The following is a 22,055-nucleotide window of genomic DNA, read 5'->3' as shown; positions in this document are numbered from 1 at the left end:
ATTGTCATGTTTTTAGTGCATGAATCTGAATTGAACAACCTGATAATGCTCACTCTGGTTATTGTTATCTGGTTGCTCACTACGTGCTCTTGCGCGCCGAATCCAATCAATTAAAAATGAAAACTGTTGCCAGCGCGAGAAAAGAAATATCATCGGTTTTATTGATACATACATACATACGTACGTATTAGCGTTTTATATAATATAGATAGAAGATAGATTTTTGCCTCGATGTGTTTTACCCATTTAAGTGCAGAATCGGGCAATTTGGCGACAAATTTCAATTGTAAAATTTTGCTGAAACTTAGTTTCTGGTTACCATGATATTCTTTTCTTCCTGTTTCTGCTTTTAATGACGTCAGTATCGGGTTACCACAATTTCTATTTACCGCTATGTGATTGGTTCTTGATTTATTGTCATATGTGTATATACATAGGCATGTTTTCAAATAGCCAAATATCAGTTGGGCTCCGATTCTACACTTTAACCAATACCGAAATTAAGAATTAAGCATAATGAGAAATTCCTAATGAAAGTATCCAAGTAGAATGCAAATGCAACGAAGCAAAATGAACATAAATAAAATCTTAATACTCTTTGTATATAAATTAAAAGAAATGTAAGTACTGTTCTGTAACGAAAAGTCGTCAAAATTTGCCACACTAGTGGTTTTACTATGCTATATTAGAACATGAAATAAAAACCTTTATCCGGCTAAATTTACTTATCAATTTTGCATTTTTTGCTAATTATGTGGTAAAAAGAAGAAGTATTTTGAAAACTAAAATTTCCGATGAACCGTTACCATATGAGCAGAAGAATTTGGCAAATGAATGGTCTAAGTACCATATATTTTGGTTTTATTAACCAGAACTATATTTTATTCATCAAAAATTTCATTACCATGCAGTTCTGTATTATATAAGCTAAAGGCGCTTAATTAATCATGATAATAGCTACCTAAAATAATACGCTTCAAAAGATTTATAGAGAATATGCTATAAATCTTTCATCGGAAGTTTCATGTGAAAGGAAAGTTAATTAAATACAAGAATTTTCAGTAAAAATATAGACAAATATTCATAGAAGACTTCTCTAGAATATACAGAATAAACCGGATACACGCAGATAAACTCAGTTAAATGCATTTGAAAAAGAACTTACGTAATTAACAGTGACTCTTGTTTTTTTTCTCCGTATTATTCAGGGTACGTAGCCAAATTATTCGACAAACAATAAGCACCTTTTAAGTACTTTTCAAACACTTTAGAAGAATATCATAAATAGGCAGGGTTGGAAAGTTTTTGACAATTGACGGTATTATCTGCTTTTAACAGTCATGTCAAAAAAAATTGGCATTGCTTTTGACGATTGTCAAAATTTTTGAATCATGTAAATCGAATGGCGTTTTCATAAGCTACGGTCTGACGATGCGCCGAAATAGATTGGGGTTGAATTAATTGTGAAAACGTTGAATAGAATAATGTGAACAGCGTTTTCTTGCATTATTCGCAGCGAAAATCAACATGGTAAAGGAAAAATCTCAATTTGGAAAAATTAAAATTAAGCACTTTTTAAGGACACCCAATGAAAAAAGCACCTTTAAGGGCTTTTAAAGAACGAAAATCGAAAATAAGCACCTTTAAGCACTTTTTTAAAAACGCTACTCACCCTGTTATTACGAATATGTTTTACATTGTAATATAGGTACAATGTAATAAATATTTCACCACTCACCGAAACGGTATAGTACACTGCAAAAAAAACTTTGAACTATGGTGCACAAAACATTTGTACTGATTTTCTAGCTGCAAAAAAGGATATTCAGTTTTACTATATTTCGGCATTTTCCCTTGCTCCAAATATCATGAGGTTTTAAGAGTTTTACAGGATGTATATGTTACATATTTTTAGGACTTTATTTCAAAAGTAGTATCACATATAAATCTGAATAAAATATAGTAGTAATCATATAAATCTGAACTAAAATATAGATATACAATGAGCGAGAAAAATTACTTGGAATTGTGAAGTGATTTAAAAAATAGTTGTTGGGGTTGACAGGCAAAGCGAGCAGAGACAGGAACCCTCTAGCGGCATAAAATTGTAAGATGAAGTAATACAACAACTACTACAAACTGGCAACAACTACAAACACTACAAACTGGCTAATTAGAATATATTTTTTCCTTATTTCCATTCTTCACATTATGCAGATTTTTATTTTTACAACTAAACGAAAAACTTACATTATTTTATTTTCATAGTTTTTAACTTCAATTCAACTCTTTTAATATTACAGTAAATCCTTTTAGCTCTTAACAACATTTTAAAAAAACTTTTCACGCATACATTTTAAATGCATCGTATAATATAACAGTCTCTCGGGTTTGAAACTCTTTGCGTACGAGGGAGTCGTAATAAAGATGCGAAACATTTGTTTCAAAAATATTTTAATTTCTAAATAGTCCTTATTCAACTGCTACGCATTATTTAAGCACTTGGATGAGAATTAATTCACTTTAGTTGATGTTTAAATGTCACCGCCCCAGTTGCACTTTCAGTTCCATTCTCAGATCTCAAAGAGACACATAAGCTAATTTAAATAAGAACTGTTTATCAAGCATTTTCTTAATGTTAAAGTGTTTCAAAACTCCTGTTCGAATGCAAGTTGCATCTCTAATTCCTGATCTTTGGAGGCCTTGTTAAATATGTGTTAATTTAATTGTAGAACTAGGATAAGAAAGTTCAAGCATTTCATTTAAATGCGAAAAATAATTAATTTTCCTTGCTTCATTTATTTTATTTAATTTTTATTTTAAAAGTTCTTAGATTTTTAAGAGCTTATAAAATTTTTTAGAATATTCTGTTCTGAATTTTTTTTTGTTTTGTTTATAACTGTAAATTTCGATATTTTCTTTTTTCTGTTTGATTTTCTTCATTTGCAATTGAAGATATCGATAACTTCTTTAAATCTCCATTTTTTTTTTGGATTAACATTACTGTTGTGTCGAACTAAGAGAAATGGCTACATATTTTTTCCTACATTGAACAATCTCGAATATGATGCTGTATGCGTTGTTATGTGTCTATTCCGTTTTATGTGTTGTGTATATCTGTTCTTTTTGTACATATAATTTATACAACTGTTAGTACTAAAGATGAAATTACTGTTTTACTAAATGTGTTTCGTGTTAGCCTGGTTGTTTAATTTCTTGTCAATAAATATATATGCATGATAAATACATATATTTCAAAACTATTTTAATAAATAATAGAATAAGCAGAAAAATATAACTGTTCAATAAGAAAAAAAGGTATAGCAAAACTACTGGAATATGATAAATTTAGCATGCTCCTGGCTCTACAGGAACACCAAAAAGCTCGGTAAATTTTACCGAAACGCTTTAGTAATGAATTTGGTATACTTAACAGCAAAATATGGTTTTATAACATGTGATAAAATTTGGTAAATATGATAAAATTTGTTACTTTTATCATATCTTAGAGCAGGGCTTGAAAACCATTTATTCGGTTAAAACTTTTCAACCTTGTATTTATTATTAAATGTACGATAAAATGAACTATGATTTTCAAAAACCATAATTTTCGGTAAAACGTTTCTATATGTACGTAAAATTTATCGATTGTTTTAAATGTTTTAGATACTAGATGCTTCCTTAGATGAGATGTTAAAATATATATTCATTTGTAAATAAGTATCAGACGAATTTCGCTAAGTGAAACAAAATTGAGAAATTAAATCGTTTTCTATATTAATAAAAGGAAGAGTTTGTGAGTTTGTTTGTCTCTATATACACCGAAGAGCCATTACATAATGACCACCCTGCTAATAACATGTAGGACCACCTTTAGCCCTCGAAACTGCTAGCACCCTCCGTGGCATTGATTTCACAAGGTGCTGATAGGTAGTCCGAGGTATCTGGTACAAAGCGCTCACCAACTGGTCCTGCAATTCCCTCACATTGTGGGGGGAGGGGTGGTAGCACGAATTTAGTTTTCCAAGTAGGACCACAAATCCTCTATTGATTAAGGTCAGGTGAATTTGGGGGCCACTGGAAAGTCACTGGAATGTTCCTCGAACCAATCCATGACGATTCGACCCTTATGACATGGTGTATTATCCTGTTGGTAAACACCATCCCCCGCAGGAAAAGCTGGTGCCATGAATGGTCTGCAACTATGTTCAAGTAGCTTACAGACGTCAGGGATTGTTCTATGAGGATTATGGGTCCTAATGTGCCCTATGAAAACATTGTTCCCGGGCGAGAAACCATGAAAACCCGGGTGAGTCCACTGTTATAGAGGGAGGGTGGTCATAATGTAATGGCTCTTCGGTGTAACTCGAAACCCATTTGTACTTTCGTTCTGAAATTTTGACAGCGATTGAAAAGGTGGATTTTAGCCCATGATCAAAAAAATCCTTTAAAAAATTCAAATAGTTTGCTCGAAAGAAGAAAAATGAAAATATAACTTTTTCATTGGTTTAGAATAAGTCATTGATATAAATTATACTGTAAATGATTCTGTTGCTTCAAATATTTAAAAGTTGATATCAGTGGTGTTTATTAGCTTATAGCTCTAATCAGTCAAAAAAGAAATTTTCCAAGCTCTGTAATATTAAATTATTTTTTATTCGTTAAATCAGGCAAACTCAAGAATCAACGTGAGTGGCACGTGAGAGCTACTGCATCAAATTAGTATTCCGTGTTTCTATAAAACTGCATGTTTTAAAATCATATTATATCATATATAATATATCATAACTGCATATTTAGTAATTAAAATAAAAAATCCCCGCATATTCATCAGCACCAATAATAATTAGTTAATTTTGCTGATAGATATCACTAGTATTAGGATAATTGGTGCTATTTTAATACGTACCAAATATACTAATGTAGATGTGAAGGTATTTCCTTCAAGTATCGTGATAATTGGTTTTTACGGCCCCCAAAAATGATAAGTACCAGAAAAAATTACTTGATTGTTGTAAATATTGACTACCATGAACTAGCATCAAGCAATAATTTCAAATAATACTGAATATAGGTGAGATAGTTTGATAGGATGAACTTCTTATAAAATTAAACTAATGACGCAAAACCTCCTAAAAATGTTGAAATTATTTTAGCTTTATTAATTGCGTTTTAATAAGTCTTTCAGTTTTTTTAATATGTCTTTTAGTTAGGGTTTGTCAATTCCGAATTATTTATTCTTTGATTTATTTTTACTTCGTTCGAAGAACAATGATAGTTTTTAATTGAAAAAGTTTTTTACTTAAGCTTTTCCTTTTAAAATATTAATATGCAGCAATGGTAAAAATTCTTATTAAAGATTATTAAGCTTTCCATTTCTTTTTTTGAAAAATAACATGAATTTAATAAAAAGTTTTTATTAAAATAATTAATATTGAGCTTCTCTCATATATATTTTACTAATTTATACGATTTCTTAAAATTTACTTTAGTTTATGAAGTGAAACTAATATTCTGAACTGTTTTAGTTTGTTATATTTAAGTTTCTTATTGTAGTAGTTTTATAATTCTACTTATTTGGTTTTTTTTTATCTGTGTTTAAATATTTTTTCTTTGTAAAATAATGCATTTTGTAAAATCTCTTATTTGGGCAAGGAATTAATTGAAATTGTTGCTTCATTTGAGCTAAGTTTATGATAATGATTTCCGGTAAGCTGATTCAACTTTTTAGTTAAACAAGAAAGAAGAAGGAAATTTGAAAAAATCGCTTAATTTGTTGTAAACTGACCACTGCATGATTCAGTCCGTCTCTTTACTGCCTCGATGTTGCAAAATCTATTCCAATAGCCCTCTACTGTTAACATTTTTCATCACTTACTCATCATCAAATTCAAATTTTTATTTTTTAATGTAAGATAATATTTCAAAATATTCAAAGAATAATTAATCTTACCCAGAGAGTTTTTAATCATTGTAAAATATTGATATGTTTCTGACAGTAAATGTGGATATTCTTTGCTTAAAATATTGCAATAAAGAACAACTCATGTAAATTCATAAGTTTTCCCAGTTTATTTTTATTCCTCAGAAGCTGTAAAAATATCAAAACCTTCCCCTTACTCAAAATGTAACAAGGTACTATATAAAGATGTTATTTCAAAAGTCATCTACTAAATTGAAAAATCATCATATTTCGTCATCACTACATACTGAAAAGAAAAAAGAAATTTGTTGCAGACGATATTTTGATACAACCATATCGCGTAAATAACCAACAACTAAACTGATCTTTCAAAACATCGACAACAGCAACATTTGGATATAAAAATAAAAAGTAGGATATAAACACAAGGAAAAAGCGCGATATCCATGCATAAACTATAAATCTAACCACCTTGAAGTGTACTGCCACCAAGAGGGCACTTTGAAATTGGATAGCTTTAGCCTTTCGATAGAAAAAAAAGAAGAAATCGCAATCGTTTGCTTTTCTGAGTTATTGAAGCCATTTTCGCGGAAAACGCGAGATGAGAAAACATTTTTCCCCTTTCACAAAATACTAGGCACCTGTTTTCGTCATCCGCCATAGAATGCAGACGATATAAGAAGATTGCCATTTCTTTTATTAGTTGACGTTCTTCCTTCCCGATATGCATGAATAGAATATGCTTTTATTTTGGATATATTTGATGAATAAGATGTTAGACCTTATTTTTAGAGATGCTCTTTCTGCAATTTACCTCTAGAAGTTTCTGAATGAATATTTATTGTCTGCATTCTTTAAAATAATAATCTCTCAATAAATAAGAATTTAATTTCACAGTTTGATTTTTTTTTTAAATTCAAATTAATTGTAAATTAGGAAAACAAATGACTGCAAAGATATTAAACTTCTCTCATAAAAGAAAAGAAATACAGATAAGATTATTCGAGAAGCTAATAAATACCTAATGCAGTCTTTTAAAGCATCGTTTTTTAAATTACTATTTATCAATAACTTATAGTGATGTGTTACAGCAAGTTAATAGGGAGTTAGATCTGAGTCTATTTTGAAATTTATTTAGTAGGAGGAGTGTTAACACGGTTTGTTTGACAATTTCCTGCCTGGCATCTAGATTCAGCGGAGTGCCAACTTGTGTTAATGTCTGTTTTCACTGGTTACGTACAATATGAATTGCTACATACAATCACACGTGCTCCTGCTTCTTACACTGCGAGCGTTCAAGGATATTTGTACCTAGCAGTTTGACTGATCGCTAGTTTTTACTCGGCGATTCGCGAATTCTCAGTATTACCTAGGCACTGTCCACCAGAAAATCACCAGTTCTCTGACGATTTTGGACCTAATTGACCTACATTTGTTCGGATTCAAGGGCGTCCCATTCAAAATTTTACCCACGCTGGCAGTTGAAACAATCAATTAACAACAACCACAGTTCAAGCTATATATAGAGTTGTTTAGAAGCAGCGTTACACGATTTGAATAGCATTACTTTATCCTAATCCCACTCGATGCTTATTCAATGTTATTCAATTTCCTAAGTCATCAGAAAACTAGGGTGTCCCAGGTCAGCAGTATTTGGACAAGAGAATACCGGGAATTAACCCTCAGACTGCTCATCCCGCGATTTCCACGGGCATGTGTTTTTCTTCCTTTATTGGTGAGCTCATCCCGTTTATTCCCCGTTTCAGCGGTATTAGACGTTTAATTTACGTTTGGATCAACAGATGTCATTAGTTGTTCACTAAATTGCCGTATTTGAAAGCGCGTAGTGTAAAGCGATTTCGTAAGGGTGGAAAACGCGTAGTGTAAAGCAAATTTTTAAAGCGGCTTCGGACCAAAAATGGAGTAGTTGTAGGGTTAACGAATAGAGGGGAAACAAGCGATTATTGAACTAGCTGTAAAGGAAATATAAACGTAAACGAGTGTGATGTATGTAGCAAAACGTGTTTTATGTAACCAGTGAAGCCATTAGCTGAAATTGGTACCAAGCTAAATAAGAAAAACAGTCGTCAGAAAAAAGACGTCTAACGCCAATTTTACCGCATGTTTTTCGGAATTATAATAACTTGCTGTCCCTAATTGTGTTAGAGGGAGCGAAAAACGTGAGAATTTTTTCATAATGGATTAGTCAAGCGAGAATACCGCTTAAAAAAATTTAGGTACACCACTCATTAAAATGAAAGAAAACAATAATTTTAAATTAGAAACTTTAAATAAACTTAAGAACTTAAGTTTCTGGGCAATTTCATATGTGACGGAATGACATTTTGACTTGCAAAATAACAATTNCGACTATACATTCCTATACAATAAATCATTGTTACAATGTCCTGTACCTACCATTAAAGTTTGTACCATGAATTCGGGACCACCCTGTATAATAAGAAATTTTTGAATTCTAATTATATACATCAAATATGATTATTATAAAAAACTTAAACATTGTTTCTACATGATAGGTACGATTTTAAGCATTCGGTTCATAGCCTATTGATTACTTTTTAGTTATTTAACAGGCTTGTTATTTATATTTTAAAAATTATTATGAAATATACAATATATGAATAAGCAATGTATGAATATGAGAATTTAGTTGAAGTAGCATATAATAACTATAAACTAATTTAAGGTTCTATATACGAATATTCTATTGATCATAAGAAAGAATAAATTATAGAACTAAAATTAAAACATGTTTAAAGCAATATATGTATTGCTATTTTTAAAAAGTTTGACTTTTTCTATGCAATCTAGATTGTGTGTAAAATATTACTATCACCTTAAAAAAATTTTAGTCTTATAAATCGATTGAAATAAATATTTAAAAGAGGTACGTACTTTAATTATTTAATGTAATATTGGAAGAGCTATTTAAATTGCTATTTAAAAATACTTTTAACTAGCTTAATTAATAATGTATCTTGCCTTAAAATTTTTATTAATTATTGTTGTTAATTAGTTATTGTTGATAATTAATTATGTTGCTAATTAACTATTGTAGAATAACAATTTGCATTGTTATGACGTGATTAGTACACTGAACTAAACGTTCAATTATTAACGTTAATCTCTCTTTTTTTTATCTTTCAGATGTAATGTGTTTAAAACTTAGAGAAATTGTAGTGCCGGCTGTCGTCATCAAAGGAGATTCCGTGTGGCTTAACTGCACATATGACTTGGGGAACGAGACACTCTATTCCATCAAATGGCACAAGAACAATGTTGAGTTTTACAGATATCTTCCAGAAGACAGACCTCCTGGCCAGAAATACGATCTTAATGGTATTCATCTCGATGTAAGTAATAACGTCGGAAATACACATTAAAAAAAAGAAAAATTTCGAAATTTCGTCACAGTGAGAAAATTCCTTAGCTTGATTTGTTTGAGGAAGCAAATTTTGCAAAAAACATTGGGATTAAGACTGCATATTGATGAAGAAAACATAAAGTAGAATTAAAAAGGTTTGCGTTATTGTTAAGAATTGGATTCAGAAAACCTTGCTTCACAAGTACGTTCACGAGTATGCGCTGATTCCTGTACCACCTTGCCATAACGAGTTAAGGGTTTTAAAACACACAAAAAAGGGTTAAGGTGAGATTCAAATCTTTTGCCACCACGTTTCAGAGAGTTAATAGTTCAGAGAGCGATATCACTTGACCGCGGAACTCCATAACAATATTCAGTGAGCGTGTAGATACGTTGATCAAATTAGGAAGGGATTGAGGATGCATAGTATCAGTTCTCGTCTCATCGTAAAGTTCTTCGCGTGCAGGTCGTCAGGCTTCCAAAGCGAATGAGTCACCCCCTTTACAGAAAAAGGCATGCCATCAAATAGTGATGACATGTTTTCGGATCATCCTCAGGGATTTTTCCCAGACAGTCACTAATAGCCCATTGTTCAGCTCTAGGGCTACGTAAATAAAGTATTGCTACTACCATAATACAGCAATACAGCAGCTATATAATTCTTCTTGTAATTAAAAATTTAATCCTTGCATGTGGAGAGCCTTGAAAAACTAAATTCAAATACTTTTTAAACTGCAATTACTTACAAAATTACTACAGCTGACATTCAATTAAAAAAATTGAAACATAATGGCCATTTAAAGTCCAACACAATAGACAAAACTTATTTTTTTCAGCCTGTCTTATTTTTTAAAAAATAATTTAAGCATACTTACAATAAAGCTTATTTGAAATTTTGCTGGAGTAAATCATTTCAAAATTTTAATGCTAATAGGACGCTAAAACGCTATAACACAAACTATAATGTTTCAAATATTGATCGTTTTTTTTCTCCAAAATATGTAGGTCTTATATTTAAAAAAATATATATTCATCATTTAAAACTTCCCAGTTTATTCTTAGTTTGTCTGAAATCTGGTTGAAAAAGCATTTCTCATGAAATGTTTTCCGCAGTATAACGACCTCATAAATAAAGCTTTGCAGAAATCATGTTGAATGTCAATAGGATACTAATGCGTTAAAAGATGTACAAGGGGTGACATTAAATTAAAAAACGAAAAAAATAAGAGTTAAGACTGAAAAGGATAACAATAGCAGGTAGTGGAGGAAAAGTTTCATCATTTTCATGTGTAGTTATTATACACACAAGAGAACTTGTATAAAGAAGATTTATTGATTGTTTTTCAGCTTGATCGAACTGATCGAGGAAATATCTTCATGCCCTACACAGACGTAGACTCTGAAGGTATCTACAGATGTGAAGTCTCTACAGAAGCACCAAATTTCCAGACAGTCAAAGCAGAGAGAGAAATGCGAATATACGGTAATATTACGATGTAAATAATTCTACTCCTTTATATTATTACTGTTAATCTTTTTTCAGCTTTTTCTTAACTCTATTAATCAATGTACCTTGGCTTGTGCAACTTTCACAGGATGAAACGAAAGAATCAAAACTGGAGTATCATTTTAAAACTGTCTGGAAAAACTAACTTACAACTACTTATGATGACAAATTAAACATTGCTGTGATGTAAAGAGATAAAGAGAAATCTTACCTCATTTCGAGTATTTAGAGTTATAATCAGAACTGAAATTTTTGGCCTAACGCCAATACTATTTTCTGACCATTACAAGCTTGCCAAATAGAAATCATTATCCATCGAAAGCTTGGATACTTTTAGTCTAGTTAGAGTGTTAGAGCCTCAAATTTAGCTCAGGGATTGCAGACAATACAAGCCTCGCGTATTTTCTCAGTAAAATTTAATTACAAATGATGCTGTGCCTGATGCTAATACTATTCTCTGATCTTTACTACTAAATGTTATTGCCATATAGAATTCATCGTCCATCGAAAGTTTGAACATGTTCAATCTAACTAGGCTGTTAGAATCTCTACTTCAGCTCTGAGATTTCCTCGAGTGTTTCCTGATCAGCAAGAGTATAATTGCAAATGATGCTGTGTCTCGTGCCAATATTTTTTTTTCCGATTGTTAATGGTATTTTTTTTACTATTGAAATTCGTCGTCTATCGACAGCTTGGACATTTTCAGTCTAGTTAGAGTGTTAGAATCTCAAATTTATCTCTGGGATTGCTGACAATACTAGCCTTACGTATTTCCTTACTGCTGCATGTAAAATTTATTTGCAAGTGATGCTGTGCCTGATACCAACACTATTTTCTAATCATTACAAGAGAATTTTATAGCATAGAAATTATCGTATATCCATGTCGACCACTTTTTGACCAGCTAGAGTAAGCAAGCCTCAATTTTATCTCAGTGATTGCCGATTATACAAGTTTCAATTTTTTCCTGACCACTAAGTAAAATTTATAAATTTAACCCCTTCCTTCTCGCTCCCGTGAAAATGACGGGGTGAGGTTTCGTCCTCCATTTCTCGCTCCCTTGAAATTTCCGGGCTGGAGTGTTCAGTAGTAACATTCAAATAAGTATAAAACTAATTCATTTCTTTTGCCCGCAAACATTTTATTTCTCATTTTACACACCAGATGGCAGGACCAGGACATACATAAGGTAATTGTAGATAGTTAGTTTATTTTAAACTAGATATCAGCACAAAATGTTTGGATGTCAGAAAGCAAACAGACACTTTTATGACCGTTTCCTTGAAAATTAACCGATCGCTAAGGGGTTAATTTATATAAAAGTTTTGATTGATTTCTGACATTCTAATTCAGTGTTGACTGAAGCTTTGTGCTTGATCTCAATATAGGCAACTGTTTCCTTAATTGGAAATAAATTAATGCAAAATATCTCATCTCTTGACATTTTGATCGATTTTTAACACATAACAAATCAGACACTGAACTAAAAAGAAAGTTATAGAATGAAACCTTTTAAACAAAATTACGTTTTTTAAGTGGACTAAGAATCAGAAAAATTTTGTTTTCTTTCACTTAATATTAATAATGTTGGGTACATACTTCAATCATAAATTTCTATCACCACCTAAAATCCAACGACGTTTTTCAAAATGCAAAAAGTGCGGTGGTATGTGTTTCGATGCAGCGTAATTTTTACTTTTTGGTATGGGATTAATAGATTTATTCTATATTCAACTTGAAAAACGCAAGTTTTGACATTTTTATTCCATTTAAACTTATTTAGTTAAGTTATGGTTGAACAAATTACAGAAATACAATCAGCATCAATGGTTGATTTGACTCATAAAAAAGTTAGTGTAGGTTTTTTCTCCATTTTTTAGACCACTTGAAGAATGCAGTTTTTAAAATTTTTGCTTTATTAAGTTAAAATTAAATGAATTACAGAAAATTAATCAATAAAATGGCTGATTTTACTCATAAGTAAAGTTAGGAACGTTTTGTTACTACGGTAATATAGGTTTAATCTGATAACTAGACTAGAGTGTCGGTCCCTTAACAGGTTGGTGCTTTTGTAAGTATTTCTAGTTTTTAATATTTCATTTTACAAACGTAAAAAAGTAACGAGTTATTATTTTATATTTTATCTATCTGTATATAGATACAAATAATTGAACAAACATTCATTGCTTTCTAAATTGCAATTGATTCTTTACATTGTAGAGTTGAAATAATATTTACTTTCAGATACATTTTCCTCGGAGAAATGGAACAAAAAAAGTTTTCAATCAATTTCGATATATTAGAAGACCCGTTTTGTAAAACAATACTGCAAGATAATATCAGTATAAAGATTTTTTTTTATTTTTGTTTGTCAAAGCAAAAATATGGTTGAAATAGGAAACATCCATTAAAAAAATATTAGTCGTTTAAATATCTTGCTGAACGTTTTATTTTTCCTTTAAAAATAATTGTTGAAATTCAATTATACAGAAATATAAAACAATATTTTTGAGTAAAACAATTGGAAATAATCAGTTGAAATATCATGTTACTTGAGAAAAGATGATGGTTACTGAGTCTTTAAAACTTTATAAAATTGTTTCATTTTATTAAAAAAAATCGGTTTTTGTCTTCATTTTCTTGGTTTATAAATTTATGTTAGTCTACAAAGAGAGAATATAGACTTCAACGAATATCATTTAATTGCAGGACATTCGCTTTAATGAATGTCATGGCAAACATCATTTAACTTCTATTACTATGACCACCGTTTGTCACTCTTCTATTTAATGTTAGTTGCACATTTATTTTCCTTTCTAATGTAAAATATTCATTTTTTATTTAATACACCAACTGATACCTAATAATGATTCTCGGTATCGCAAGTGGGTAAGTAAATTGGAAAATGAGTGGGTGATTGAATGAAGTGAAGAATTGAATTAAGTGAAGGACTGTATGAAGTGAAGAATTGAATGAAGTGAAGGATTGAATGAAGTGAAGAATTGAATGAAGTGAAAGATTGAATGAAGTGAAGGATTGAATGAAGTGAAAGATTGAATACATTAATCATCGAATCAGTGATTCAGTGTTTTATTGTATCAGTTACCGTAACTTAACTATTTTGTTAAAGATAGATTTTTAAGTAACTCTTCAAAATTTAAAGAATTTTGTTGCAATTCTTACGAAAATGAAATTTTTTGATTAACAATTTAATCTTACCATATACCAGTAAAATTATCTTCTCTCTAATAGGTATTTGTAACAGTGTGACGCATTATTATGCTGACAGTGAAATTTTCGACATTACAAGTACCTTAAGGTCTCTCACTCTTAGAAATAAATCTCTCACTTTTGACTATACAGCAATCCTTCAGCTGAATTTAATTAGTTTGAAGAATCATTTCATCACGAAATCACGTTATTTATGATGAAACGCGAAGGTCTCTCACTCTTAGAAATAAATCTTTCACTTTTGACTATACAGCAATCCTTCAACTGAATTTAATTAGTTTGAAGAATCATTTCGTCACGAAATCACGTTATTTATGATGAAACGCGAATTCTCAAATGTATGACGAAAATGTTTCCTTAACTCAAAACCTGATCGCAGTGCATTGTGTGTGATTGTTAACTAGAATGACGAACAATTCAAAGTGACGAAACAATTCAACCAGCTTATGGTGGTGAAAAAGTTACCCCTGTACCAGAAAGATCTTGGGTTGGAATCCCAGCATGGGTATAATTTATCCCATTGTTCAGTCTGTTCTTCTTGTGTTATTGGGGTGACTGATACACCTATATGATGCCCACGATAAAGTGATTATTGGAAAAGTTAGATACATTAAACATTACGAGTTTTTTTTCTATTTTTCGTTCTTTGAAAAACAATAGAATGATGAAATATCTCTTTAATATTAGCGAAATTGATTTTTTTAAAGAAGTGACTATAGTTATTTCGCCCTTTTGACGAAATTTCTCATTTTAGCATGTACCGGGAAACGGTTTCGTTAAAAACAAAGAAAGTTTCGTGATATTTGAGTATCCGTTTTTTACAGTGTGAAAGATATTAAGTAACTTGTTATTTTCAACACAGTTCTAAAAATATAGCTGTTAAAATTTAAACTTTCTTTGCGTTAATACAACCATCAAGGTTACCTTAAATCACAGTTATCTCTATTCATATAAAAATTAAATCTATAAGCTCATTGTTCCCCTTTCATCACTTCATAAAAAATACATTAATATTTTCTGAACAAATGGCACTTTTTATCGCTTCGAAAAGTACTTAAACAATTTTAGTTAATGATACATTTTGGAGATTACAATTTTTAAAAAAAAAAATCACATTTTTAATTAGAGGATATTTTATAAATGCAGAAATAATGAGGCTGAGGGAAAATATTTTTACCCAGGGGAAAACTATAAAAACGTTATACCTAACCTTTTCTGACCTGGCTGAAAAGACTGGATGATGAGAATTTTTTATCTAACAAATGCTGAGCTTAAAGCTCATAATGGATCTTCCTGTTCGTATCTAATGCATAAAATCTTTTTTAAAACTCCTCCTGTTCTATAATTGGATGAGGTTTAAAACGGTGTATGTGCCTTTATTAAAAGAAGACTAAAGAGAAAATGTAGATAATTTTTAAAAAGCTAGATACTCGGGCAGCTTTTGTTCTGAGATAGGTTGGAGAAAACATTCCATGAATTTATTTTACACCATTATCATAATAAGGTAATTTGGAGAAAACATATTTTATTGCGCGAAATAAAGCACATTTAAAAACATTTTCTGTTTTTGAATCAAAACATTGTTTTCATTTCTGCGAAATAAAAATTACGTGAGTTACCTATGCTATTTTCAATTTATTCAAACAATTCATTTAGATCATTTTTTTTCAAATCAGAAGCTGTTACTTAAGTCGTTTCTAAATCTAGTAATTAAAATTTCTATCACTGAACAGAGCCTTAGTTTACAATATAGTATAAAATGGAATGGCACTGCAGAAAATTTTTTTATTATTAATATAGTATATTATAAAATAGTATATTATAAAAATTATATATATACTATTTTTAATTTATTCAAACAATTCATTTAGATCATTTTTTTCCAAATCGGAAGCTGTTATTTAAGTCTTTTCTAAATTTAGTAATTAAAATTTCTATGACTGAGCAAGGCTGAGTTTACAATGTAGTATAAAATGGAATGGCACTGTAGAAAAAGTTTACATTATTAATAAAGTATATTATAAAATAATATATTGTAAAATAGTATATTATAAAATAGTATATTATAAAATAGTATATTATAAAATTATATATATACTATTTTTAATTTATTCAAACAATTCATTTAGATCCTTTTTTTTCAAATCGGAAGCTGTTACTTAAGTCTTTTCTGAATCTGGTAATTAAAATTTCTATCACTGAGCAGGGCCTTAGTTCACAATATAGTATAAAGTGGAATGGCACTGTAGAAAAAATTTATATTATTAATATAGTATATTATAACATAGTATATTATAAAATAGTATATTATAACATAGTATATTATAAAATAGTATATTATAACATAGTATATTATAAAATAGTATATTATAAAATTTATATAGATACTATTTTTAATTTATTCAAATAATTCATTTATATCATTTTTTTTTCCAAATCGGAAGCTGTTATTTAAGTCTTTTCTAAATCTAGTAATTAAAATTTCTATCACTGAGCAGGGCCTTAGTTTACAATATAGTATAAAATGGAATGGCACAGTAGAAAAAATTTATATTATTAATATAGAATATTATGAAATTGTATATTATAAAATTTATATATATACTATTTTTAATTTATTCAAACAATTCATTGAGAGCATATTTTTCCAAATCGGAAGCTGTTACTTAAGTCCTTTCTAAATCTAGTAATTAAAATTTCCATCACTGAGCAGGGCCTTAGTTTACAATATAGTATAAAATGGAATGGCACTGTAGAAAAAATTTATATTATTAATAAACAGTACCTCTCAAAAGTATCAGTACACCAAGAAACTTATAAAAAAATGGCAAAATTCAAAGTGTCATAACTTCTTTAAAAATGATCAAAAATGCTTCTGCTTTAGCTCATTTTGAAGCTTAACATCTCAACTTTTATGTATTTTAATTGTTTTTAATTAATATATTTTGCAACTCTGTACAATTACACTCTAAACAATCATAGAAAATTGTATTAATTTTTTGTGAAGTTTGACGCGATGTACGCGCACAAAGGGGTTAGATATTGTTAATTTTTATTATACCATTGAAAAATTTGGACTTTTAGCTTTCATTTAAAAAACAAATTCCAAAAAAACATGTTTTTTGACGAAGTTATTGTCAAATAAAAAAAAGGGTTTTTTTTCAGAATTTAATGATTTTTCAGCAATTATAATGAATTTTAGTGTAATTATAATATGATATGAAAATTTTTTAATTAAAATAAATTAAAATTTAATATTTCTCGATAGTATTATTTCATAATTTATTATAACAATTTTAACTTTTTCTTGGGGGAAATATAATAATGAAATAAGAATCAAAGTTTACAATTTAATATTTTGAAATTTATTTTTTTGTATTTTTCTAAGAAAAAATTTGAAAACAAAAATGTATGCACATTTTTGTTTGTTACAGTGAGATGGTTTGCAAATAGTTCCCTATAATTTCTGATGAATAACAGCATTATTCGACTAAGAATTACCGAATACCGTCTGCATTTATTAGTTACATACTTAAGGTCCACCTCACAAAACTTAAAGTTTGCTCTCTTAACAAGAAAATACAACCCTTAGATCAAAAGTATTTTCCAAATTTGTTTTTTATTTTGCGTATTATATGTTATGTCATGCACCAGAGTTGGGCTAAGTTGTAACCAATTACATTTTTCAAATACGGTAATCAATTACTTGTAAGCATGATTACAACATTTTTAATTTTTATTACATCTGTAATCGTGATTGCAACGGTCGAATACAGTAGCCAATTGCTTGTAAACGTGCAACTGTAATCGTGATTGCAATAATTAATAACAGTAATCAGTTACATGTAATAGTATATTTTGATTACTTGTAATCACGATTGATTACCGTACTTGATTACCGTAATTGAATATTATAATCAATACTGCAGTTGTTATCAAAATTATGAAAGATTTTAATCGTGATTACGAGTAATTAATAGCTATAATTGATTAGTGTAATCACGATAGCAGTTGTAATCAAATTTTTAATCATGATTACGAATAATTGATAACTGTAATCGAAAAAATGTAACAGCTCATATATTTTGCTGACTCCTGTTGTAATCAGAATTCATGATTAGGTGTAATCGTAATTATTTTATCTATTTTATAACCGTCGTTAAACAGGTGACCCAAGTTTGGTTTTACGACTACTAATGCTCAACTCCGTAGCCTTGTAATTTTGAACCCAATCTAGAAGACAAGGGAACTCCTGGATCAAGAATAGGGAGAAATTTACCTTCGTAGAGGACTTTTTTCATGGAACTAGCCCATCTTCGTTTTATATGGAGAGAAAAACCCCGAAAACCTCCCACAGTTAGCCTGACGGTAAGGGGAATCTAACCTATGATCCGTCTACCACTGAGAATATTTTACGTCAGCACTGTGGCAAGCAGGATGAGGAATTCGAATCGATCAATCATCACTGGTATTTGACCCCGGTTCACCTCATTAGAAGGTGAATGCTCTGCGAGATTACAAGTAATTGATTTCATAGCAGTAATCTATCAACTATCGCCAATCATCTTATCAATTACTATGATCGACGCCTAACTCTGCTGTACGCGTTGAGATTTTTCGAAAAATAAATTGCAAATTGATTAATGAAATAATTTAACTAATTAATAAAACTTTTTTTACCTTAAAATTGCCAGTTAATTAAATAGTTTAAAAAATAATATAGACTTTATACAAATATAAGCAAATAACAATAAGCGGTAAATTTAAGTGACATGTAAACAAGTACTACAATGTAACTACCCTATTTATTGACTACCAGTTAACACAAAGATTTAACTTTCAAGTAAAAAAATTTGATATAATGCATTTTTATGACGTTGTGTTTGAATTAACGATTCTCTAAAAATTTATCAAAAAAAGGAGCAACTTTAAGATTAAAATTGATTAACTTGTAACTGTATAGGTCTTTCATACATAATGAAAAAATATGCAATGACTATACAGTAGCAATATACATATAGATTATCTATATATCTATGTAGATATACAATATCTTCCAACAAATAATTTACATAAATCATAAAAGTTACTCAGTGTACAGAATTTTGATTACCAAACGGTCGCTTAACGATCCGAAATATCGAAAACAATATTTTATCTCACGTTTTCTTTTTTTTTCTTCTTAATTTGTAAAGGAAATTAGAACGCTGTAGAAAAAATCAATGTAAGCCTTTTGTCAATAGATGAGACTTCTTAAAACTTATCGGACACAAGTCATCTGGAGATAATGGAATCTGAACATTCCGAGTCTAGTTACTCATTGAAACCGCGCTGCAAGTGTTTACCGATATTTAAGGTAAAGATATACCATTTATGATAAATGGCGAATGTCAAAGACAAGCACTGAACGTATTTCTTCTCGGTGTAAGGTGGGAAAACGGTATAGCGAAGTTATATCGAAAGTTAATTAGGTAATCGGACTCCGAGAAAATCGTTTTCTTGAGAAGCTGTATAAGAGAATAAGCTTCTCCAGTATTTGTTTTTTCTAAAATTAGGAGAAAATAAAGATAAATCAACCCACCTGAAATTCTAGGAGAGTTAAAATTTTATAACTTATATTATAAGTTAGTAAAATTTTTTATGATGTTCTAGTTTTAAAAAAATACTTAACTATAGTAAAAATGTTAAGACTACATAAATTTTGTTTAATGGATTAGCCGCAACTTTTCAATAGAAATTATTGCATGTCGAAAATTTTGAAATTATTTTACGTTAGATTATGCTTATAGTGAACTTTTGAAATTATTGAGTTTCGAAAGATATTTATTCATTTTTCAATAAATACGTTAAGACATACGACTAAAAAAATTTTTAAAAAGCAGCTTTTATAAAATTTTAATTTCATTTTTTTGAAAAAAGGGTTCCCAAAATAATGAATTTGAAATAAATTTTAAAAATTTATGAAACATTTCTTTAAAAGGAGAGCAAATTTCAGCTCAAAAACTACAAATGTGTCAAATCACGCTAACAGCTCTATAACAAATTGAAATACATAACTACCAAAATTAATTTTTTTCTAGATCAATAATATGGTTGCTTGTGTTTTGAACTAAAATCTTAAAAAATTCGAAACATTCAATGAAATAGAACTGAATAAATTGTGGTATGTATGTGGTATATTAATTTAAATAAAAAATATTCTAAACATTTTTCTCAAACCAGGATAAAATTAAAAATTCCACGCTTAGACATTAACTTTCATTTCAAAACATAACTTATACAAAATCTACAACACAAAGTTTCAAAGAATTATATATATATATATANTATATATATATATATATATATTTCAGTAATTGCTCATTCAAAAATTAATTTCGGAAAATTAATTATATTTGTCTCAAGCAAAAAATTTACGATAGCAAAAAATATTAAAATACTCGAAGCATAACAAAAAGAAGAAGAAAAACAGTTTCGTTTTCAAGAGTATACTTCCTGTTCAGTTTCGTTTATTAGCATATGATAAAACAACTATAACTTTATTTCTGAAAATCGGAGAAAAAAATTCAAACAGTTTCGAAAAGCTAATGAGACAAATTTTCACCCGAATGGACACCTAAAAGGAATTTTTAAAGAGAAATTTTTTTGCTAAATGTAAAATGAAAATATTCACTTTTATCTAAAATGGCGCAGTATACATTTATCTGATTCCAGGAGTTCACTGTAAAGCATTCCGGATCAAATTATGGTAAAAAGTACTGGCGCCTTGTGTGTACAATTCGTAAAATCCGTTTACTAAAAAATCCATTTTCATCGTAATTTGTACAGTGATTTATATTTAATTGCAGTGATTCAGTAATTTTACAGTAAATACTGTTGAGAAAATTATACTGTATCAGATTTTTTTGTTTCGTGAAGTTTTATGGTAAAAATTACTGGTATCCTAAGTGCCCGTACTTTTAACAGTAATTTGATACGGAATTTTATACAGTGTATGAATAACTGGTTTCATGCAAATTTTAATCTTGATATTATCAGCCTTCAAACAAACACGCAAATTCTAAAAATATTATTTAATAACTAGAGTATATCATTTCAGAGTATACTTTATATGCAAAGTGTTATGCAATCACTGCCTTTACTATACATTTTTAAAATCTATTGTCAAGTAGTTCCTGAGAAATTAAATTTTAAAAATACAGCTTCTTCAAAAATCGATTTAAAATTAATGCTTCTTTCAGCTTTCATTTGGATCACCTGTTTTTCAAATTTCAATGGAGACACTCAGACACAAACAAACATTTCGTTCTTTTTATTATAGATTGCATTCTTTCTGCTCTTGTAAAAAATCTGCAAGCACAATTTTTTTTTTTTTTTTTGTAAATTTTCTAAACAATTCAAACTTTAAGTTTACTATTTGAGTAAAAAATTAATTTAACATTTCCCTAGTTTTAAAATTTCGAACTTGCTTTACTTTTTAGGAAAAATCCTAAATAAAAAATGCTTTTTTTTTTTTATCAAAAATGGAAATATTTGTCTAGTAAAATAATTTTTTTAAAAATAAATTATGGTAAAAAAGAATTTTGTCTCTAAAAATAAAAAAACATTTAACTTGTCGGGGACAATAAAAAACTTACAGTTTCTAAAAACCAAACACGACTTGGTTGTAAATACTTGACAGCATAAATTGATGGTTTTTATTTTGTGAAATTTGCGGAGGAAAATAATTCGTTCTTATTTTCATTTTGATCAAAATGGTGATTTATGACTAATTCCTCTTTTTCATATAACAAAATAAAAATACTTTTTTTTTTGTTCCATTCATGTTAATTTTTGAGAAGAATTAATATTTCTTTGAGTATAATCAAAACAACTGATGTCGGATTCGGATTGCGATGATAAGAGTACATAGAAGAACTTTGAATAACTGAATTGGTGTAGTTTGAAAGCATAGGTATTTATCTCTTTCGAATTCATCATATCACCATAGTGAAAATTTTATATATATA

At 29.2% G+C, this 22,055-nt stretch overlaps 1 protein-coding gene across 1 annotated transcript in view; it reads left to right on the top strand.

The window, feature by feature from the left end:
• The window catches only part of LOC107437696 (synaptogenesis protein syg-2), a 121,351-nt gene that overhangs the window by 70,393 nt on the left and 28,903 nt on the right, over window positions 1–22,055 (top strand). Inside the window, exons 2-3 of the mRNA XM_016049771.3 lie at window positions 9,092–9,297; window positions 10,656–10,791. Coding sequence (XP_015905257.1) covers window positions 9,092–9,297; window positions 10,656–10,791 — 342 coding nt within the window. The remainder of the gene's footprint in view (window positions 1–9,091; window positions 9,298–10,655; window positions 10,792–22,055) is intronic.

Source organism: Parasteatoda tepidariorum, chromosome 10 (genome assembly GCF_043381705.1).
Source record: "Parasteatoda tepidariorum isolate YZ-2023 chromosome 10, CAS_Ptep_4.0, whole genome shotgun sequence".
Lineage (NCBI taxonomy): Eukaryota > Metazoa > Arthropoda > Arachnida > Araneae > Theridiidae > Parasteatoda > Parasteatoda tepidariorum.
Note: the sequence above shows the minus strand (reverse complement) of the source record. Positions and strands in the feature narration are given on the sequence as shown.